Source organism: Daucus carota, chromosome 4 (genome assembly GCF_001625215.2).
Source record: "Daucus carota subsp. sativus chromosome 4, DH1 v3.0, whole genome shotgun sequence".
In the NCBI taxonomy this organism is placed as follows: domain Eukaryota; kingdom Viridiplantae; phylum Streptophyta; class Magnoliopsida; order Apiales; family Apiaceae; genus Daucus; species Daucus carota.
The window spans coordinates 8,654,569-8,674,282 of NC_030384.2; the positions used below are offsets into that span (position 1 = coordinate 8,654,569).

At 34.8% G+C, this 19,714-nt stretch overlaps 1 protein-coding gene across 1 annotated transcript; it reads right to left on the reverse strand.

Moving 5' to 3' along the window:
- Nucleotides 1–2,241: 2,241 nt before the first annotated feature.
- Nucleotides 2,242–19,488, reverse strand: LOC108192545 (DDT domain-containing protein DDR4). The gene is made up of 12 exons (XM_017372368.2): nucleotides 18,807–19,488; nucleotides 18,613–18,723; nucleotides 9,835–9,921; nucleotides 9,708–9,745; nucleotides 9,546–9,627; nucleotides 9,165–9,271; nucleotides 8,794–8,950; nucleotides 4,793–4,885; nucleotides 4,523–4,646; nucleotides 3,959–4,001; nucleotides 3,482–3,670; nucleotides 2,242–3,412 (listed from the first exon to the last, which is right to left on the reverse strand). The coding sequence occupies exons 1-12, from the start codon at nucleotides 19,209–19,211 to the stop codon at nucleotides 2,599–2,601; spliced, it is 2,250 nt and encodes a 749-aa protein (XP_017227857.1). The 5' UTR covers nucleotides 19,212–19,488; the 3' UTR covers nucleotides 2,242–2,598.
- Nucleotides 19,489–19,714: the final 226 nt, after the last annotated feature.

Genomic DNA, 19,714 nt, shown 5'->3' on the forward strand with positions numbered 1-19,714 from the left:
CTCCAGTCTTCAAGATTCAGAGTGAATATACGTCACAACACATCTTCGCAACACTGTCTTCTCCAACAATCTCCAGACAGATGATCTTCAACTTTCAAACGGCACATCTACCAATTCATACTCCATTCATCCTATCAACAAATTCATTCGTCATTGTCAACCATCAACAACCTACTCTACATAACATCCGCCGAAGACCCAGACCTGCTCTGGGGTATATCACGCCATGCCATTAAACTATACCTGCTCTGGGGAACATCTCGTCCCCTCGTCGTACTAGATTTGCTCTGGGGCATGTCTTGAAGACCGCGAATCAAGAAGACAATTTGTTGCAGGTACAATTGGGAATGAAGATCTTCACGAACAACCTTCACGTAATATGCGTTCTCACCACGGACAGAGTTTCAGATTCATTCAAATCGTCAGTCTTAGAAACATCCAAAGCCACGAATGTTTGATCAATGATCCAGAAGCGACAAAAACGTTGTGAACTCCTACAAATAACTCTTCAAGAATGACACGTCTCACATAAAAAGCTCCTCATAAAGGAAGAATTGCAGATAGCTCCAACCTGCATCTTCAAGACAAGTCGGAACCGCGGGGTGGTAATTGTTACCCCAAAATCCAACATTAGGCGCGCCTAAACATAGGGTGCGCCCAGTTCGACTATAACTCAAACGTCTCCAGAACTGAGATCCTAGTCAACAACAATTGGAAGAATTTGCTTCACCAAAAGGGTGCGCCTCATCCTCATCTAAGACGTTGTAGAAGGCACGTTCGTTTCCTTCAACCTCGGCTTCCGCGGCCTCATCTTCATCGACTCGGCTTCATCTCTCCTTGAGCCTCGGCTTCCGCGGCCTCATCTTCATCTCTCCTTCAGCCTCGGCTGCCGCGGCCTCATCTTCATCGACTCGGCCTCGTATCCTTCAGCCTCGACTTCCGCGGCCTCATCTTCAGCGAACTCATCATCATCTCCATCAAGTAAACACTGCCTTCACATCCATCAAAAAAAATGTTTCCTTCACCTCTGTCAAGCGAACATCGTCTTCACCTCCGTCAAGCAGAATCATCTTCATCTTCAAACAACTTTTTCAACGTCGGCTTTAGAGGAATCTCCTTCATTCAACTTAGTCGGCTTCAGAGGAACCTACTTCATTCCACTCAGTTACATAATTCAGACTCAGCTATTATCCTTTAGGAAAGTCCTAATAATCGGCAACATATGGCAGCGCCTAGTTAAGGAACGTCTACATCTTCTGCACCAACGAAAAACAACCAAAAGGGGACATCCCTAAGAATGAAGGTCATCAAGATCTCGTCGACATCTTCAATGCCACCAAGATCTGGGGGTAGTTGTTATACGCAAAAATATGAATCTTAATCATGAAGACCCGGCCAATGAAAGAAAACCATAATGGGCTGACAGTTTTGAAATTAGACTAGGCTCTGGGTGTCCACGCCGTAAAATATGGGTGCGCCAAGATATTGAAGACCTTTCTAACTATGAACAAGATCAATGATTGAAGGTTAGAATGAGACATATTATGCCTGGGGGGAAGCCCTTAGGTGTATATGGGCTCTACTGTTAACTTGTCGAAGACTCTACCTTGTAGTCTGAGGAGTTGCCCACCTTAGGAGATAGAGAATGAAGATTAGAGGAGGCCTTTCTCTGTAGTCTGACGAGTTGTCCTTGTCGGGGATCTTGTGGAACCTTCTCGAAGATACGCCTTGGAAGGCTCTATCTCTGTAGTTTGGCGGGTTGTCCCTGTCGGGGAGTAGAGAAGCGTACTTGCATTTGGGATAAGTCTTGGGTGCTCGAGAGTCTAAAAGGCCCAAGTCTAGGCCTCATCATATTAGGCTCTTTTTAGGAGGAAGACAGCAGAATTGGAAATCTAATTCTTAAGAGAAAAGAATTACGTACTGACTTGATCCCCTGTAGTTATCAACTCTATTTCTTTGAAATCTGTGAAAATACAAATAATAAGACTACACATTTGTAAAACGTAGAAATTGGAAGTTCAAAAATTTTAAAACTCAACAATATCTACCCAACATTTTTGCCAAACTACATGTCAATTTCAGCTTGGGATTTCTTAGTTAGAGTCCATTATATTTATTAGAGTTATGACTAATTATATTATGACACGACATTTAAAATTCATTTCGGAAATAAATTTGAGTGCTCTAACATTTTCCACAACTAAAATCATGAATATAAGCAGCACACAAAACATCCAATCGTAAAAAGGAGGGGAAAAAAAGACTGAACAAAATTTCAGTTTACAGGGTTATTTTAAACTACACAGTACACAGTGAACACAGAACCAAAGGTGACTGGCTCAACAGCACAAAACCAAAGACTCTAGGGTGGTGCTAAACCTAAAAAGATGATAAATTAGCTAAATCTACATGATTTCTCAACATCTCTTTATGCAAGTAATTTCTCACTCCCACATTGCGCGTCATAGTGCCAGCGATCAACATATGCAGGAAGGCATGCACATTAAATTTCGCAATAGAAGAACCTAATTTTTACTTCTACTGTAGTTAACCAAAATTTATAAATTAACATACAACCAGCTCTCAATGGAAACCTGCTTACAAGTCATTTATATCTTCGTCTTTCATTGATGAGTTGGGACCATCGTCGAATCCAGGCCCTGGGGCAAGCTCATTTAGATCTAGAAAATGCCTTCTCTTTACACCTTCTAACCCATCTTGATCAGGTCTATGAGGTTTTAAAGGCACGTGAAGCTGTTCTGTTTCTACTGACTCAGGCTTCTCACTGACAGGTGGTTCAGTTTTCATTTCGTAATTTTTATTTGGTTCTGAATCTTCACTATGGGTACCCAGTGAAAATTCTGCACCTTCATATGCATTAATGTGCTTGTCCTCTAGTGAATTTGATTCTTCACGATTCAAGGACTCACTTTCAGAATCTGATTGATATTGTTTGTCTTGTGCATCAAATTCCTCATATTTTGGAGGCTCGTTTTCTGAATCTGACCCCTCTAATTGTTTATAATCAATACGGTTTCTAGTAGCCCTTTTACTACGTCTTAGACCTGATTGCATGTCACGAACTGACTTCAACTTTGTTTCCCGTCTAGTTCTGCCTCGTAGTTTCTTAAATCGTGGACGCTCGTCACTATCATCACTAATACTCAAGGACTGGTTATCCTCTTCTTCTTCTTCCTCCTCCTCATCAGCATGTTCACCTTCCCAGAGATACTCCTCGTCTCCTTCAGAGCTACTGGATACCTTCATTACTTTCCGTTTCTTCAAATATTCATCGTCATACACAACCTCCCCAACTATATCATCGTCGCTGTCAAAGTCCGCCTCGTGGCTTGAGGTTGCTTCAGCAAATTCTCTTTCTGAAAATCTTTGAGACTTCTGCCTGCGTCGGTTACTGCAGATGAGAAGATTTAGTTAGAAAAGAACCCTACCACAATGAAAGCAAGAAGTAAATATACTGTACCCGCGATCTAGTGGCTCAGAATTATCTTCATCATCACTTTTTTCGTAATCAGAAGATTTTGGCGATAACGCACTGAATGACTCCGGTTGAGGGGTTTGTGAAGGGCCACCCAATCTACTACCATTTAAAGATGTATCATTTCTCAAACCTTCTCTTCTGACAGTATGCTCAGGAGATGACTGCTTTGTTCTGCACAAGACCAATGAATTAGATAGGAAAGCAAATGTCTATCTAGAAAGGAATGCAACTCATGACACACTTGCCACTATTTGGTCTATTTCATGAAAACATTTACTAGGGAGAGAACATTATAATTTTCCAAAAAGCCGGTCCCTTTCAAATCATACTTGTGTGTCATGTCAAATAATGATACCATGATATTCCCGCGGAACACAAGGAATAGTAAGCAGCCAATAGAAATCCTTTATGCAGAAAGGAGTGTTTTTCAGTTGAAGAAATAATAGATAAGATGCATACTTGGTTATCTTGATAGCTTCATTTATTGATCGGTCATAATCATCTGCACAAAAAATAAAATATATTATAATGGAATATTTAAATCTGCAAATACTGGAGAAGCAAGATGGTGTTGTGATATGTGTTCATAGTAGCAAAAATTTTCTTCCATACGGTGCGGTTAGCACACTCTCCATAAACCGACTGCTGACCAAAAGTTCTAAGAATTTGTTTAAGAAATTCACAGAAAATGAGAAATGCACTACTGCTATGTTTGTTCATAGGACCAACAATTCCTGGACCGCCAGAATATTGGCCAATTTGTGCTAATTTTAAATTACAGTTAACACTTAAGGTATCCCATGGACTAGATCTCGTAAGGGTTCGATTCATTCCATTAGGATGAATAATACCTTGGGAGACTGAGGTTTTAATTGTTTGTTGAAAATGAACTACATATCATGGGTCTATTTTGTAAGACTAAGTATGATTAACTGATTGCAAATGGAAAGAAATGGTCCCCGTCCTGGGATTATTAAGACCCATAAAAGAAACTTAACCTCAGGTTTATATTATATGCCTTACCAAAAGTATATGATACAGGTTTTCTACCACGAAGGGAGCGTCCAAGGCCAAGCCCATCCACACCCATCATATTATCAAGAAGAAGAGCTTGTCTATGTTGTTTCTTCAACAGCTTTTCTCTTTTCTGCATGCATGACAACCACCAATTTACAACAATAATCATATATATCTAGTCACATCCACATACATATTGAGATAGTAATAACATGTAATGTTAAGTTAACTTGGGGAACTTGCAAAGATAATAATAAAATATTTTATCCAAATTACCTTGTGGACCTTCTCAATCTCTGGAAGCATATCATTGTATAACTTCTTTCCAACTGAAGCTTCAGTCCTATTTTTGCTTGCTAAAAGCTTCTCCTGAAATAATACACTGAATTTCACGAAAACAGCAAAAGAACCAGACACCAAAACAAACTACAAAATTATCTTTCAGCCACCGAGTCGATCTGCTAGTCATAAACTGAAGAGCATGCCAATTGGTCTGTGCAAATTACAATGTAACAAAGCAAGTACCAAATTTTCACTTTATATTTATACAAAATTTCACATGTGAAACACCAAAGTCCCAAAACATCGGAGTGGACAGTTTAGTTGAGCAATCCGAAGTCCGAGATGTATTATAAAATGGGAAAACAGATTTTTTTGTCACTCAACTATACTTATTGTGTATTTAGAAATTTACCACCCAACTATAATTTTTTTTTATTTTACTCACTGATGTTAGGTTCGGATTTTTCTTTTGCCACTAAAGTTAGGTTCGGTTTTGATTATTAGCACTATTTCAATTCTTTGTAGCATTATTAAATATAGTGGTAATCTGTAATATTTTTAATGATTTGATATATGTATATCTTTATCAATAGTACTTTTTATGTACCCAAGATCGTTTACCTTGGGTGATAAGAGTTTGACACACATTTTACGGCTTCTAAAAGATGTAGTTTCATAAATTATTTTATTTTTTTCTTCCAAATAAAAATTTAGTGTTTGAATTTTTATACCCAAAAAGAAAATCTCAAAAATAAGTTATGAACTATGTTTTATAAGAGTCTTAAAGTACATGCTAAGTAGTAGAAAAACTGTAAACAAATGAGAGGGATGGAGCGAATAATAATAATAATATAAAATGATGCATTATAGAGGTCAATCATCGAAGATTAAGTTTTCCTCTCTATTTATTTATCTTTATCTTGAAATTGTAAAAAGATAAAGTTATTAAAATTTATGAAGATAAATTTAAGAGAGATTTTAAGCTGAACTGGTTGATTGAAACTTTAATATTGAAAAATGATGCATCGTATCACTCAATTAGACTTTCTCTTACGAGGGAGGATGAATTGTTTGAAGTCATTGATTACATATTGATGATTTAATGAATTATGATTTTTCTTGATTTTAATATTTTATCGGCTCATTTTATGTTATTATTACTATATATAAAGATATAAATATACGTCACATCATCAAAATATTACATACTATCACTATGTATTAATGATGCTACAAAAAATTATCATAATGCTAATAATCATATTCGAACCTAAGTGACTAAAAACAAATCCAAACCTAACATTAGTGAGTAAAATGAAAAAAAATTTAGTTGTGTGGTAAGTTTCTAAAAACATAATAAGTTGGGTGACAAAAAAGTCTATTTTCCCTTGTAAATTACCAAATGTGCTAAACTCAAAACTTCTCAGCATTGAAACAGGATTTTGGGTGGGAATATCGTTTACTTCACATATTTTAGCTCCTGTCATTACTAATATTCTGAAAACTGAAATATATAGTATTTTTCAATCTCTTTACCACATACTGACTGGTAATTTATTCTTTTCTAGCTATAGACAGCTGTTTCCCTGTAATGTGTTAGCCGTCAGTTAGCGAGCCACTTATGATGTGAATGTGTCGATCCAAATATATCTAACATAGACAAAAGTGATATATACAAAAATAACATTAACGGTAAATGATTATGTGGTTTAGTCATATTAGGTAAGTAAGTTTTTACAATTATTCTGGAATTATAATAGTAGTCATAAAAGATGTCTTACCTCTGTTTATTTCTATAGTAGATTATTTTGAAGGAGATACAGATAAGGATTACTTTTTGTTTTTAGCAGGAAGATACTTAGCTTCGAAGCCAGTGGTAATTGTCCATTGGCTTTTGTAGTACTTATTGTTAATCAGATCTGACTTAAAACCTCATCTGAGAAATGTGAACTCTGTAAGTAAAACTGTTTCTTTTGAGATATTTATCTGCAATTTATTTCCCAAATATTAAACCCTTGATCTTGTCCTGCGTTAGAATTCTTCTCTCTATATTTGAAGTTGTAAGAGTAGCGAATCAACTTCCTGCATCTTCCCCAAATTCATAGATTAGAGTTTTTTTATGCTTTAGTTTGAGCAGTGTATTGTCGATTTGCTGAGATCTCATCATCTATTCAGACAGTGTTGTTAAAATCGCGATTAATCGCGTTTGAGCGATTTAGCGCGATTATGAAATTGGCTATAATTCGCACTTAACTCACGATTACTCGCAAAAACTAGCACTAAAAAGCGCAAAAACTCGCAAAAGTATAAAAAAAAAACTAGAATACCCTTAAGTTAAAAAAAACCCTTTTTCTCTCAACCTTCTCTCTTCAGCTGTCTCTGTCAACACTTTTTCTTTGATACCCGGGTCTTAAATATTTAGCATATGTGCTGAATTCTAAATACTATTTTCGAAGTTTGTTAGGTATTTGATTAAATTCCCATTAGAAATTACTCTCTTAAAAGAAACTGATCACTTGAGCCATAGTTAAAGATGACTCAAAGTGTTGGCATTGGATGAATATATGAAAATCAAGTGGAGAAAGACAAGTCAAAAGTTCAATGTTCGTTTTGCAAAGATACTAAATGTTACTGATTGATAGTATGATATTTTTATGTGATATTTCCACTATGTTTGAGGCTATTATTTATGTTTAAAACTAATATTAGAAGTAACATTCTCAAAATTGTGTAATTATAAAGATAATTTATTTTTTTGACAAAAATCACGTGAGTAATAGCTCTTCGCGAGTTGCGCTTCAAAATTGGAGCTTGCGTTTTATTTTATTTTGCGCTTTTCACAACACTATATTCAGATGATTCATTACTTCACGTAGGAACTAAAAAGTAGAAAATAAAGCTTAGATATGTATCAGTTTGCCAATTTTTAAATCGGATATATATAAATATATATATATATATATATATATATATATATATATATATATAGGCCAACATTCAAGAGAGGGACTCCTTATATGGAGTTACACAGCGCGCCACTATAAATCATCAATTTTATTATAAATTCTGTTATAGAATACATATAAAACGTGATTCTAATATAAAATACTATAAAATAAATCTATTTTAAGTAATTTAACACTTAAAATTTGATTAAAAAAAATATATTTTCGAAACTGATTCTACAACGGAATAATTCTGGATGATTATTATTCTGTTATAGAATCATGTTGAGATATTGCATAATTTTAGATGATCTTTGGAATAAAAAAATTGTGTAACTTCGTTTTCGGTTTAATAATCAAAGTTTGCAATTATATTTCATAAAAAATATAATAGAATATATATTATGTATATATTTATAATGGTGTGCTACGTAACTCCATATAAGAGGGTATGCTATGGAGTGCTACCCTATATATATATATATCTGTGTGTGTGTGTGTGTGAGGAGAAACTGAATAACCATTGGCCAATGTCACAATTCTATCCACTAGTAATCTTTCAAAAAATATTAGTAACAAAAAGTACACATGATCTAAGCACCAACTATATACAAATATATCATTTTCAAGCGTTAGGATATCTTAACAAATATTATTTTAACCAAGTAGATGATTCTAGCAATTATGTGTTGTAAAAAAGTCAGAAGATCATATATATGTATCAAACAACTTTCTTTTTACAAATGTACAGAGTTCCTCAATCTTTTAGTAATGCAATGGAGTAAGACTGAACCCAGAAACAAGAAAAGACATACAGTTAAAGGTAGGGTTGTAGTATGGTCATTTGGTCAGCGACAAACTGTATCCCCAAAATAGGCTTCCAACACCTTAAAGATTTAAGAAAATAAGGCTATATCCGCATCAACGTTCTAGTATGTTTATACAGTCTTATACTCCTATGTTCCGAGCACACTAAGAAAGGGTAAATGGAAAACAACAAGAATTTAAGCATATGTGCAAAGAACAGGGGATAAGGCATGACAAACTTACGGAAACTTCTTGAAATTCGTCCAAATTGGTTGCAACCGTCTCCCACTCATAACATGAACTAGAAATGGGTTGTACACTCTTACCCTTTCCTCTCTTCACCTCAATTTTTCTGACCTCTCTGTATAAACGCTGACCAATGACAGAATCATCTTCATACCTACACAAATTGAGATATAGCTGATAGATAAGGCTAGGTACAATACAATCTTATATCATACCTATTAATCTATTATCGTCCATGGTGTCCCTTTATCATGAAATGACAATATGATATACTGGTAGTCTAGTACTCATTTCGACACAGCAGGAGTATAGATCAGAGATGCCCAAAGAAAGGAACTTGTAATAACTATAACGGCGTGAGGAATTACCAATAGAAGATTCCACGAGAATCACCACCAATACGTTCTTTACGAAATGCTGAAAGCTGAACCCCTTCCTTTATTGAATTATCTATATAGTTGCGAATATCTTCTTGCTGGGAAATAAAAGAAATATTAAGCTCTGTGTTGTGAGGCAACATATAACAGAAACTATCAGTTGGACATAATCAAGGTGATACTTAAGCACAGTAAAGTTGCATACGCGTAAGCATAACATAACATAGTTTCTGAATGGCTCATAAAGAGATTTACTGGTACACACAAAGCAATACACAATATGCCTTGATGGAGACCAGATATTATGTACAAGCAAGATGAAATTTTATAAGAAAAATAGGTAAAATAAAAGCAAAGAGTAATTATTATTACCTCAACACGAATATCACACAAGGCTTTTAAAATCAATACGCGGACACCGGGATCAAGTGTATTATAAGCTTCAACCTCAGCTCTATCCACCAATATGACTAAACATTGTTACACATCAGATCCACAAAAGATAAAATATTTAGATAAATTAAAGATACTTACCCATGAGATGCAACTATTGGTAGCTCACCTTCTGCAACCTGCAATGCAGGAGAGATCCAACATAACAACAGTACAGAAATATATTACAAATGAAAGGAGTTACCAAGTCCAAGGAGCTGAGGTTTACCCAGTGCCACCAATCCCTTAACTTTCTACAGAGAACGGTAATCCAAGTATTCTGCCCAAGTGCCATCCGAGTAATAGGAGGGATCGCCTATAATATGAGCATAAGGATGAAAAACAGCAGATGAAAATAAATTGCACAAGCAAGTACATACACTGTTAACGATTTCACATGAAAAATATACATACATGGCATGGTAAAAAAAATGTACATGAAATTCAATATATGCCAAACTGTAACCATAAACTGATCAGCTAGTCCTGCAAATAAAGCTTACAAATCTCATGAACAATAGATTTTTACTAAAAAAAAAAATATATCAGATATCATGCAGAGGGATAAAAGGTAATTAAGCACTACAGTAGAAACCAAAACGGTAGATTACAGATTGATAAGGAAACATGATTTTTTCTTCTCTAGACCTACATAGGCTCACCTTACTACCCTCAAATGGTTAGCAGCCTTGCTTCTACAGTTTTTAAAATTGTATGCCAAGAGTTGTACTCATCTATTTTTGCATAATTTGCAGAAAATCCTGATTTTAAAGGATAATGCTTTGTGCAAGGCTAGACCCACTTCCAATTTTCTGTACTTAACTTGTGTGCTGCTCACACTAAAACTACCAGATCTTGGTTAATCTGTAATAGCGTGCCATGTGCATTCTTCTATGAAATTAATTTTACAGGTTTTTGTCGTCTGGTATTTACCATACTTTCTAATTAGAGTTCAGATTTTTATATTTTTTTAAGAATATTTTATATGATTATTTAGATAAAAGTATGTTTGTTAATTGATAGTTGCATTATTTAGTTATGAATATTATAATAATAATTTAAATATAGTAGTAATCAATTAGTGATAGTATGCAATTTTCTAGAATCTTACAGTTAACCAAGTATGAGATTATCTATATATACATTTGTAAGCATTGTTATTAATTAAAATTCAATATTATGAATTAAATCTGAGTATTTACTTTGTGCTTTTGCCCAATCTCTGTGGAGATAGGTTTTATCCCTGTTTTTACGCTTTTTCTACCTTGTCTACATCAAGTGGTATCAAAAGCCATATATCCTTCACCTACCACTCTTATCAAATACCTTGCCTACAATCTAACCAAAGAAAGAAAAAAGGATAACATCCCAGAAGCCAACAGCCATATTCAGCAGCCACCACCAGCCGCCAACGACAGCTTACTGCCATCACCGGTAAAGTCCCTAGTCCCTGCAGTTATAAAACTTACAAGACACCTAGTTCCTGATTTTTTTGCGGTGGAAAAACTTGCAAAATATCCTAGTTCCTGATTTATTGCACAAAATAGTGATGAAAACCCCAGAAGCAATTAATTTAAGATATCTTGTGTTGAGACTTGAGACACATCATCAAGCCTTATCTATTTTACTCTATGTTACCCAGACTCTCCATTTTTGTGCCTATACCCGTGTCCACCGGATATGACATGGGTGTGGATATGGGATCTGTGTCGGATCCTTCTTATTACAACCGGACACCTCACCTTGTAACATTCCAGGTCAAAATGAAAACTTAGGTCTTGTTTCATCCTGTTTATAGAGATCAAGATCCATGAATGACTTGTTTCTATGTTGTTTTATTGATTTTATGCTTCAATTTTCAGCGTATGTCATTTATGTGCAGTAGACACTATTTTTATGAATGTACCATAAATCAGGGTATATAAAGTTTTACTTGCGTGGAGCTTAAGTATCAAGTCCCCGTACCCGAGTCTAATTCCGGATCGATGTCCACGAATCCTAATTATCCTAAAACTACGAATCTGACTCTTGGATCTGTACCCGTGTCCGATACCCATACCCGTGTCCGGGTATTTTTACTTTCATTACTAGATCCATATAATACAATATGAGAAGTGGTACTATTGAAATGATTCAATTGTTCATCTTGAGTATGAACATGAAAAATTGGTATTAAAGAAACTATTGGACTTATCAAAGGACATGGGTGCTGGATGGAAAAAATGCAGCAAACTTTTGATTCCATTTGTTTCAAAGACATTACCGAAGAGGACAACATTGGAAGAGAAGTAGGAGCCTAGTGAAGTCATAAAGAATGTGGAAACTGAGCCACTGATGGAGCTTGATGATGTTTGTGGAGAATAAGGTCAAGATAAAGTAGATTTGGTTGATCATATCGATTTCATTATTCTAAAAAGGTTTAGTGAAGCAAAATTCAAGTCTAACTCATATGGATTTCCTGCCGAGGATTGTTGATTCTTCTTTATTATAAAACTCATGGCAAAGTTTATTTCATATGAGAGGAGAATGAGGCGGAGCATGAAATAATTATATCGGTTAATATTCTATTATTTAAATATAAGTATGTTGGGTAGCACTCCGTAGCATACCGTCTTATATGGAGTTACGTAACACACCATTACAAATATATACATAATATGTATATCTATTATATTTTTATGGAATATAATTACAAAATTTAATCATTACATCGAAACAAAGTTAAACAATTTTTTTATTCCAAAAATCATCTAAAATTATGCGATATTCAGCACGATTCTATAATAGATTAATAATTGTCCGGAATTATTCTGTTGTAGAATCAGTTTCGAAAATAAACTTTTTTCCTTTAATTTTAAGTGTTAAATTATTTAAAATAGATATATATTATAGTATTCTATATTAGAATCATCCCCATAGTGTATGAGACAGATGTATGCATTTCGATTAGGGTCGTATTCTATGGTTACGATTCGAGAGGGAAACAGCCCGGATCACCAGCACGTTTTATATGTATTCTATAATAGAATAATAAAATTGATGATTTACAATTTTGTACTATGCAACTCCCTATAAGGAGTACCTCCCTGGAATGTTAGCTAAGTATGTTTTATAATTGAGAGTTATATTATCTAGTTATGAATATTATAAACAATATATTCAATATAGTAGTACTAGTTATAGGTAGCAGTCAATAGTATACAATTTTTTATAATCATACTTGTTCACACATTTGCAAGCACGGTTATAAATAAGAATTTGAATATTATGAATAAAATCTGAGGATTATTTGTGTATTTGTGCTGATTCCCAGCGGAGATAGGTTTTATTCATGTTCTTGCCCTTTTTCTGCCATTGTATTACATTAAAACCTTTGTTCTACATCAAACTTCCAAGTTATAGAGTCCATGACTTATTAATTGCCTAGTGGCAAGCTATTTACCTTCTCCCTAGGACCAGATCGAAAAGTTGGATCTGTCACTCAACTCATTGCAGTATACATATTATAAGTATATTTGATTATTATCATTGTTGCTGCTTCTCAATTCTGCTTTTGTAAGTTGGGGAAGATCTTTTAATACTCCTGGTACTTAAAATCTTTCAATCTGACATTGGGTACAGGTGTTGGACACGACAAGAGTGTATCCAAGTCTCAGATTATTAATTTCTAATTAGTGGATATGGGTCTCATATTCTTAATTTTAATTCATGGATATTCTTAATATTAGCATGGATATGAATCCAAATTTTACACAAGAGATTCGCCAACTAACGTTAACATGAGTGAAATTATACATATCTCTTGTTCATTTTACAATTTTTAAAATAGCATCTTCCAACAACAGTACATACACACATATATTTTGTGTTATTAAAGCCGAAACATTAAAAGTTGGCCTTGAGCAATTAGTATTTGGCCGATTTGCGGGCTTCTTTTATCACAACTCTATCATATATTGTTTACATTTGTGTTGGGCACGGAGGATACGAAAAGGGCATAAAGTGATGAGAAAAAAAATAAGAAAAGTGGTTAAACTGGCGGGACTCATCAATATTTAACTGATGAATTTGGAAAAGTGGATGTATATAGTGGATGATATTAATTTGTTTATTATAAAAAATGAACTACTTTTAGAAAGTTTTGGGAGGGACATCCAAAACTGTAAAGTTCGAAGAATTGGTTTAACCGGAGGGAGTGTGATTCAAACACATCTCTTGGGGTATATATGTTTTGACAGGCCTATTTACTAAAAACTTGTATCAACGGATCTAATAAAAACATTTAAATCAGAAATCCAAATACATCAATAAGCCTCATAATATATGTGAAACTTAAGATTACATCTTTTGAGTGATTTAAATTATAAACACAAAAAATTAATACTAAAATATAAAAAATAAGATAACAAATATTAAAAGTGAACTTACATCGCACGAGATATAAGCTGGTAATTATATATGACAAATTTATAGCAAGATTAATAAGGATGTTCAAATAATTATAAACATCACTCTCTGGAAACAAGTCTCTGTGGGGCCTCGTTATCAGTTTCATCGGGGTGAGGAGTCCAGGTTACCGACGATAATTTTTTTTAAAACACTTAAAAAACACACACATACATAATTAAAGATACATTCAAGCACAGTTGTCAACTAAAAGGCAGCATACACTAATGAGATGGACTCTCTCTTTGTTTTCATATATTTAATTTTAGTCACATCTGTTCATCAGCACTCGATTCTGGTTGTCATTTCTACAATCCAGTCTCTCATCCAAATCATTAAACAAATTAGGAGTCTAGTATTTACAGTCCTGATCTAAGTTAAAAGTACTCGTATTCTGTGACTGCTAACAGCTAGTGCTTTGTTCACTTCGAGACATGTAGCCGTTGGTTTACTATAGTGCTGAAGTTCATTATTTTTATAATTTATTTGTGTTAGATGAGTCTCTTTTTAGAGACTACTCAGCTGTGTGCACTAGGTAGAATGCATAAGAATTTTTATTTCAAATTCTTAAAACATAAATATGCAATCACTGACAATGGTTGAAGGTTCTCTTTAGGTAAGCCTAAACTGCAGCATCAAGACATTCATAAATATATGGAATCTGGTGAGAAAGTAATCAAGTTACAGGAAAGACTAATGTTGTGCTCCCAAGATTTTCGGGGAGAGAAGAGAAAAGAGAGATGAGTAGACAAGAGAAGTGAAAAGAATAAATATTAGAAATGAATCTCTAGTCTGCTCCCAGGTTTGAAGGGAAGAGAAAAGAAGATTCTTAAGACTGTCCTTTTCTGTCTGGATCTATTCCACTTTTAGGGAGAGTTATGTTGTACAAATCCACCAAAACTTCTCTTATGTTGTAATCCCTTCTCTCCTAATAATAATAACATGGAAGCACGGGTAGGAGAGGAAATATCAAAATTTTCCTCACCAATCTCTTTTATTCTCTCCTGTTTTGAGCTCAACTCAACTCGGGAGCACAATGTAAGATTTTATCACATACTCCCTCGATTCTTGAATATCTTCCTCTTGCCTTTTTGGCAAGCACTTTAAAGTACTTTGACCGTTAGTTAAAAATTATTACTCCCTCCGTCCCACCGGATTCTTCATAGTTTCCTTTTTTGGACGTCCCACTCATTTCTTTACATTACAAAACTTTCCTAAAATAGTTAATGGGTCCTACCACTTCCCCACTTTTCCTCCCTTTTCACACTACATTTACTCCACTATCTTTCTTTTATATATTAAAAATCAATGGGTCCCACCACTTCACCCATTTTTCTTTCTCTTTTCCACTACTTTATACATATATTTCTTAACCTCCGTGCCCAAACCCAATGTAAAGAATTGGGTGGCACGGAGGGAGTATTTTTTAAAAATAATTGTGAGTACAAATATTAAATCAATACTTTTATTCACAAAAAAAAAATTTAAGAATAATATTTATAGCTATGTGGTCAAAGCACCTTAAAATGTGTGCCAAAAAGTCAAAAAGGCATATATTCAAGATCTGAGGGACCGACGGAGTATATCGCAAGCACGAGGCAATACAAGGGACTGATGTCGAGACCAGGATAAAGAGGTGATGGCTAATAACTAATGAGTATTTTCAGGGAGGGTTTATACAAACCTTGTCTGCTTGAATTGAAGAACAGAAAGGCATTAGAGCTGAGTATATACTCAACATCTCTCAAGTAACATTCTTTACTTGCTTGTATGCACATGCAAGTAGGAGATTTTATCCCTCTATATTCTTGGAGATTTCAAAAACTTTGTATGGTAGTTGTCCGAATAATTGGACATAATTTTTTCGGTGTGTTGGCTAAAAGAAATGAGAGTAGACCAATTAAATATGGAATTATGGACCAGAAGGTTCACACTTTCTTTACAATATAATTGATAAGCCAATCAGAAACAAAGTTCTTGCTTCAATGTTGATCGTAAATGAACAACATATATATAATAAACTGGAACCTCTGGCTGGGGTATGTCATCCAGTGATCTCTAATAAACTTCAAGATTCCTTCTAATACTGGTATTCTTCATATTTACTTGTTTTTTGTAACTTCATGATTCCACTTAGTGATATCTTCATAAATGAATAGGTACTAAAATATCTTGTTTCAACAATGATCACAGAGAATCATTATAAGTACACTGAAATCTTCTGAGAAATTAAACATCTTTCCCTTCCACAATCTTAAATAATTCAATTTTTGTTCTCGACTGAGACATGAATTTCTTATAGTGAGCTTATTCCTTCAAGCCTGTAGATGGCATCTCTATTCTTTCTTTTTGTATCTTCTTGATTCATGTGCTAGTGTAGTATTATTTACCAGTCAATATCAAGTTATCATCCTTGCGTAGTCATTACTGAACAGCAGATATGCACAATTTATTTCCATCAGTCACCCTATTTTTGAGAAACATATGATCCACATCTTTGACCACATCAACTGGTTGCATAGGCTACATGACCTACTTGATGCCATCAACAATCATTGGTTCACAATTAGTGAATTCCCGGAAAACTCTTGGCAAAATAGCTAGTAATTTGCAACTCACTTCTACTGGCCTTACTCAAACTAAACAATACTGAGGAAGTACGTGACATCAAGTACTAAACCAGCACCCTATTGGTTGGCGAATGGTCATATGGTATATGTACTTCCTTGCAATCAAATACTTGTGTACTATTTCTAGGGGATCAGACAATTCAAGATAATGGAGAGGAAATGCAGTAACGTTATCCATTCTAAAGAATCCCTAGACAAGAATAGAAAACAATAACGGTATCTAATATGGATTGAAGTGAGAGATTTATCAGTGGGTATTTTAGGCCATCTCGACCTCAAGCCCTACACGCAATGCACATTTTAAAAGATGAAGAAACAACATTTGTCTAAAGAAAGTCCCAAGTGCTGGTTCAAGTCTAATTAATATCCACCAAGTCATAAACCTCGACCACATCTTTATAAATATAACAAGAGCAGGCCGAGGTATATCAGAACCTTTATCATAACCTGCCTACGGCGGTATCCATGTACACGGGTATGATTTAATTTTTGTTAATGAAGTCTGACAAAAAAAAAGTACAGTACCATATAAGTTGGTACTTGGAACTTCTGGTTCTCCTCAAACTTATACTTTGTCTTTTCCTAGGTTTTGTAAGCTAGGAACCACAAAATAGGTCCTCGTGTTTAAATCAAGTCAGAGGGGCGTAGCTAGGAACCACAAAATAGGTCCTCGTGTTAAATCAAGTCAAAGGGGCGTAGTACTGACGATGCTACTTGAAGGAACATGACTTGTTGTTACTTACTTTTCCATTTTTTTAGCCAATGAAGGTTCCGTGTTACGGAGGGAGTGTAAAAATGTCACAGAAGTACTATTACTAGACTACATGATAGTTTCTTCTATATGTCTTCCTCTCTAAAGCTAACCTCTGCTTCTCCACAATTTTCTGCATTATCAGGTCAAACTCTTTACTTCTATACACTGTGAAGCTCGTTCCTAACATACAGTCTTCTGAAATTCGCATATGTACATTTGTATAGGGCCATAGGCCATTAAATATTTTCCAATACAAATATACATATATTAAACAAGTATATATTTTGTGGTTGTACATTGATTCTTACACCAAAGTATAATAACTAAATCAATGTCATTATTAACTTAAAGAATAACAGGTCCTTACACTTCATGCAGATAATCAAAAGTGACCAAGTAGTAAGAAGTATGCCAGAAACCTAGCAATGGAAGAATTACATATTGACAAGGAACGAAGTTATTTCCTTCGTTAATCCGCAGGGGTAGAAGATCACATTTACACATAAAAAACATGGCTAGCAGTCTTGCTTTTACAGTTATGACCTTATACTTCATAAATTTTACTCATTTACTTATGATTATACAGAATATAATAGGAGTGCGCTGCCTTTTCCATATTATCAGAAAAGGTACCATAATCGTGCTATATAAAGATGAAGAATAGTAAATTCTGATTAAGAGACCTAAATGTCAATTTTACTGTACTCAGGCGGGTTTTGTCAAAGAAAAAGTAGCGCAGCATTCTTATTGCCAATCTGTAAGAGAATCCTACATGCTTTCTTTACTTAATAAAATTCCAATAGAAGATGGGAAATCAAATTTCTTCACCTTTAAACTTCATTATTAAACAGCATAATAAAGAGCTTGATCCCAATATTTGGGAGTATATTGCACTCTTCTGAAACATTTTTAAACTACATTGCATGTTACAACTTTGAAGGGACTAATCACACCACCATATACATTAAGACCCTGATTATCGAAACAAGATACACTTGAGGTCATATTATAAGCACAAAATTGAATAAAGATGTGCATTGACTCCTCCATTTATATAAAAGAAAAAGACGGTGTTCATGTCGTAAAGCTACGACCTTTATATATTCTTAACATAGTGCAGCAAAAGGTTTATAGTTGGAAATGAAGTTAATGTGGTGGTGCAGTAAAAAAGACTAACCCTCAACAAAGGAATGTGTATATCAGCCAACGTATTGTTTGGCGTGATCAAAGCCGTTTCAAACTCCTCAACGGAGAAGTCTGCTTTGATATTCAAAAGAGGCCTAAAAACCTACAAAATCCCACAATGCATTAATATGAATTATGAACAAAATGAGCAACAAAACAAAACTTTAGTAGAATATATCAGCTCACATTGAAAAAATTGAGAATGGAAGCTAACTCCCACATGGACCTAATACTCCAGCGTGACAACTGAGAAGGCGGTGGCTCCCCAACCAACGGAGTTATAATCTTGCTACATTGGTCATCCTGAGGCGACGAAGAGGGGTCCTCCTCCTCCTCCTCGTGCTCCTCCTCTTGTAGATCCTTCCTCTTGTTCTTCTTCTTCCTCTTGCTATGAGGTTGGGTGAGTTTGGCTTCCGCTGCAGCTGCTTGGTGAAGCCTAGCAGCGGAGCGAATGGTGCAGGCCCTGGAGGGTCTTTCTCTCCTAATTAAATTGTTAGAATTCGTGCTGTTGAGGTCTTTGTAATCGGAGCGGATCGGAGACGAGGATTGGGCGTTGGACATAGCGAGATCGGATTTAGAGATCAAGATCATGGGGTTGTTGCATTTGGAGAATCAGAGAGACCCATCAACAAGATACATAGATATGTGTGATTGTGTGTATAGATTCCAGGAAAGAAGATGAATACTGTATGATTTAGGGTTCAAGAGTATGTATTGTGTGTGTGTGAATTGTGAATTGTGAATTGTAATCGTCTTCTCTCAGTCTCTTGTTCATGAGAGAACTTAAATAATTGGAATGGGGGAATTTAATATTTTTTTGGTTAGTTTGTTTTTGGGGTCATTCAGTGTCAATGGAGTATTTGTAACTACTAACCATAGTTTCTGAGGAGGAGATTCATAAGTGCTCCGTCAAAGTTTGGATTTTCCACTATTTTACGTGCTTTTTAGAAACTTACCTCTCAGCTAATTTTTTTTCTTTTTAATCACTAATGTTAAATTTGAATTTGTTTTTAGTCACTAACTTAGGTTTGGATATGATTATTAGTATTATGATAATATTTTATAGAATCATTATTATATAATGATATTATATA

What these genes read in the sequence shown, in the direction of transcription:
- LOC108192545 (XM_017372368.2), bottom strand. Translation starts at nt 19,211, where the DNA reads ATGATCTTGATCTCTAAATCCGATCTCGCTATGTCCAACGCCCAATCC. An exon ending in TACACATTCCTTTGTTGAGG is followed by an intron (nt 9,922 to 18,612) that starts GTTAGTCTTTTT and finishes CTCATATTATAG; the next exon opens with GCGATCCCTCCTATTACTCG. An exon ending in ACGAATTTCAAGAAGTTTCC is followed by an intron (nt 4,886 to 8,793) that starts GTAAGTTTGTCA and finishes GTATTATTTCAG; the next exon opens with GAGAAGCTTTTAGCAAGCAA.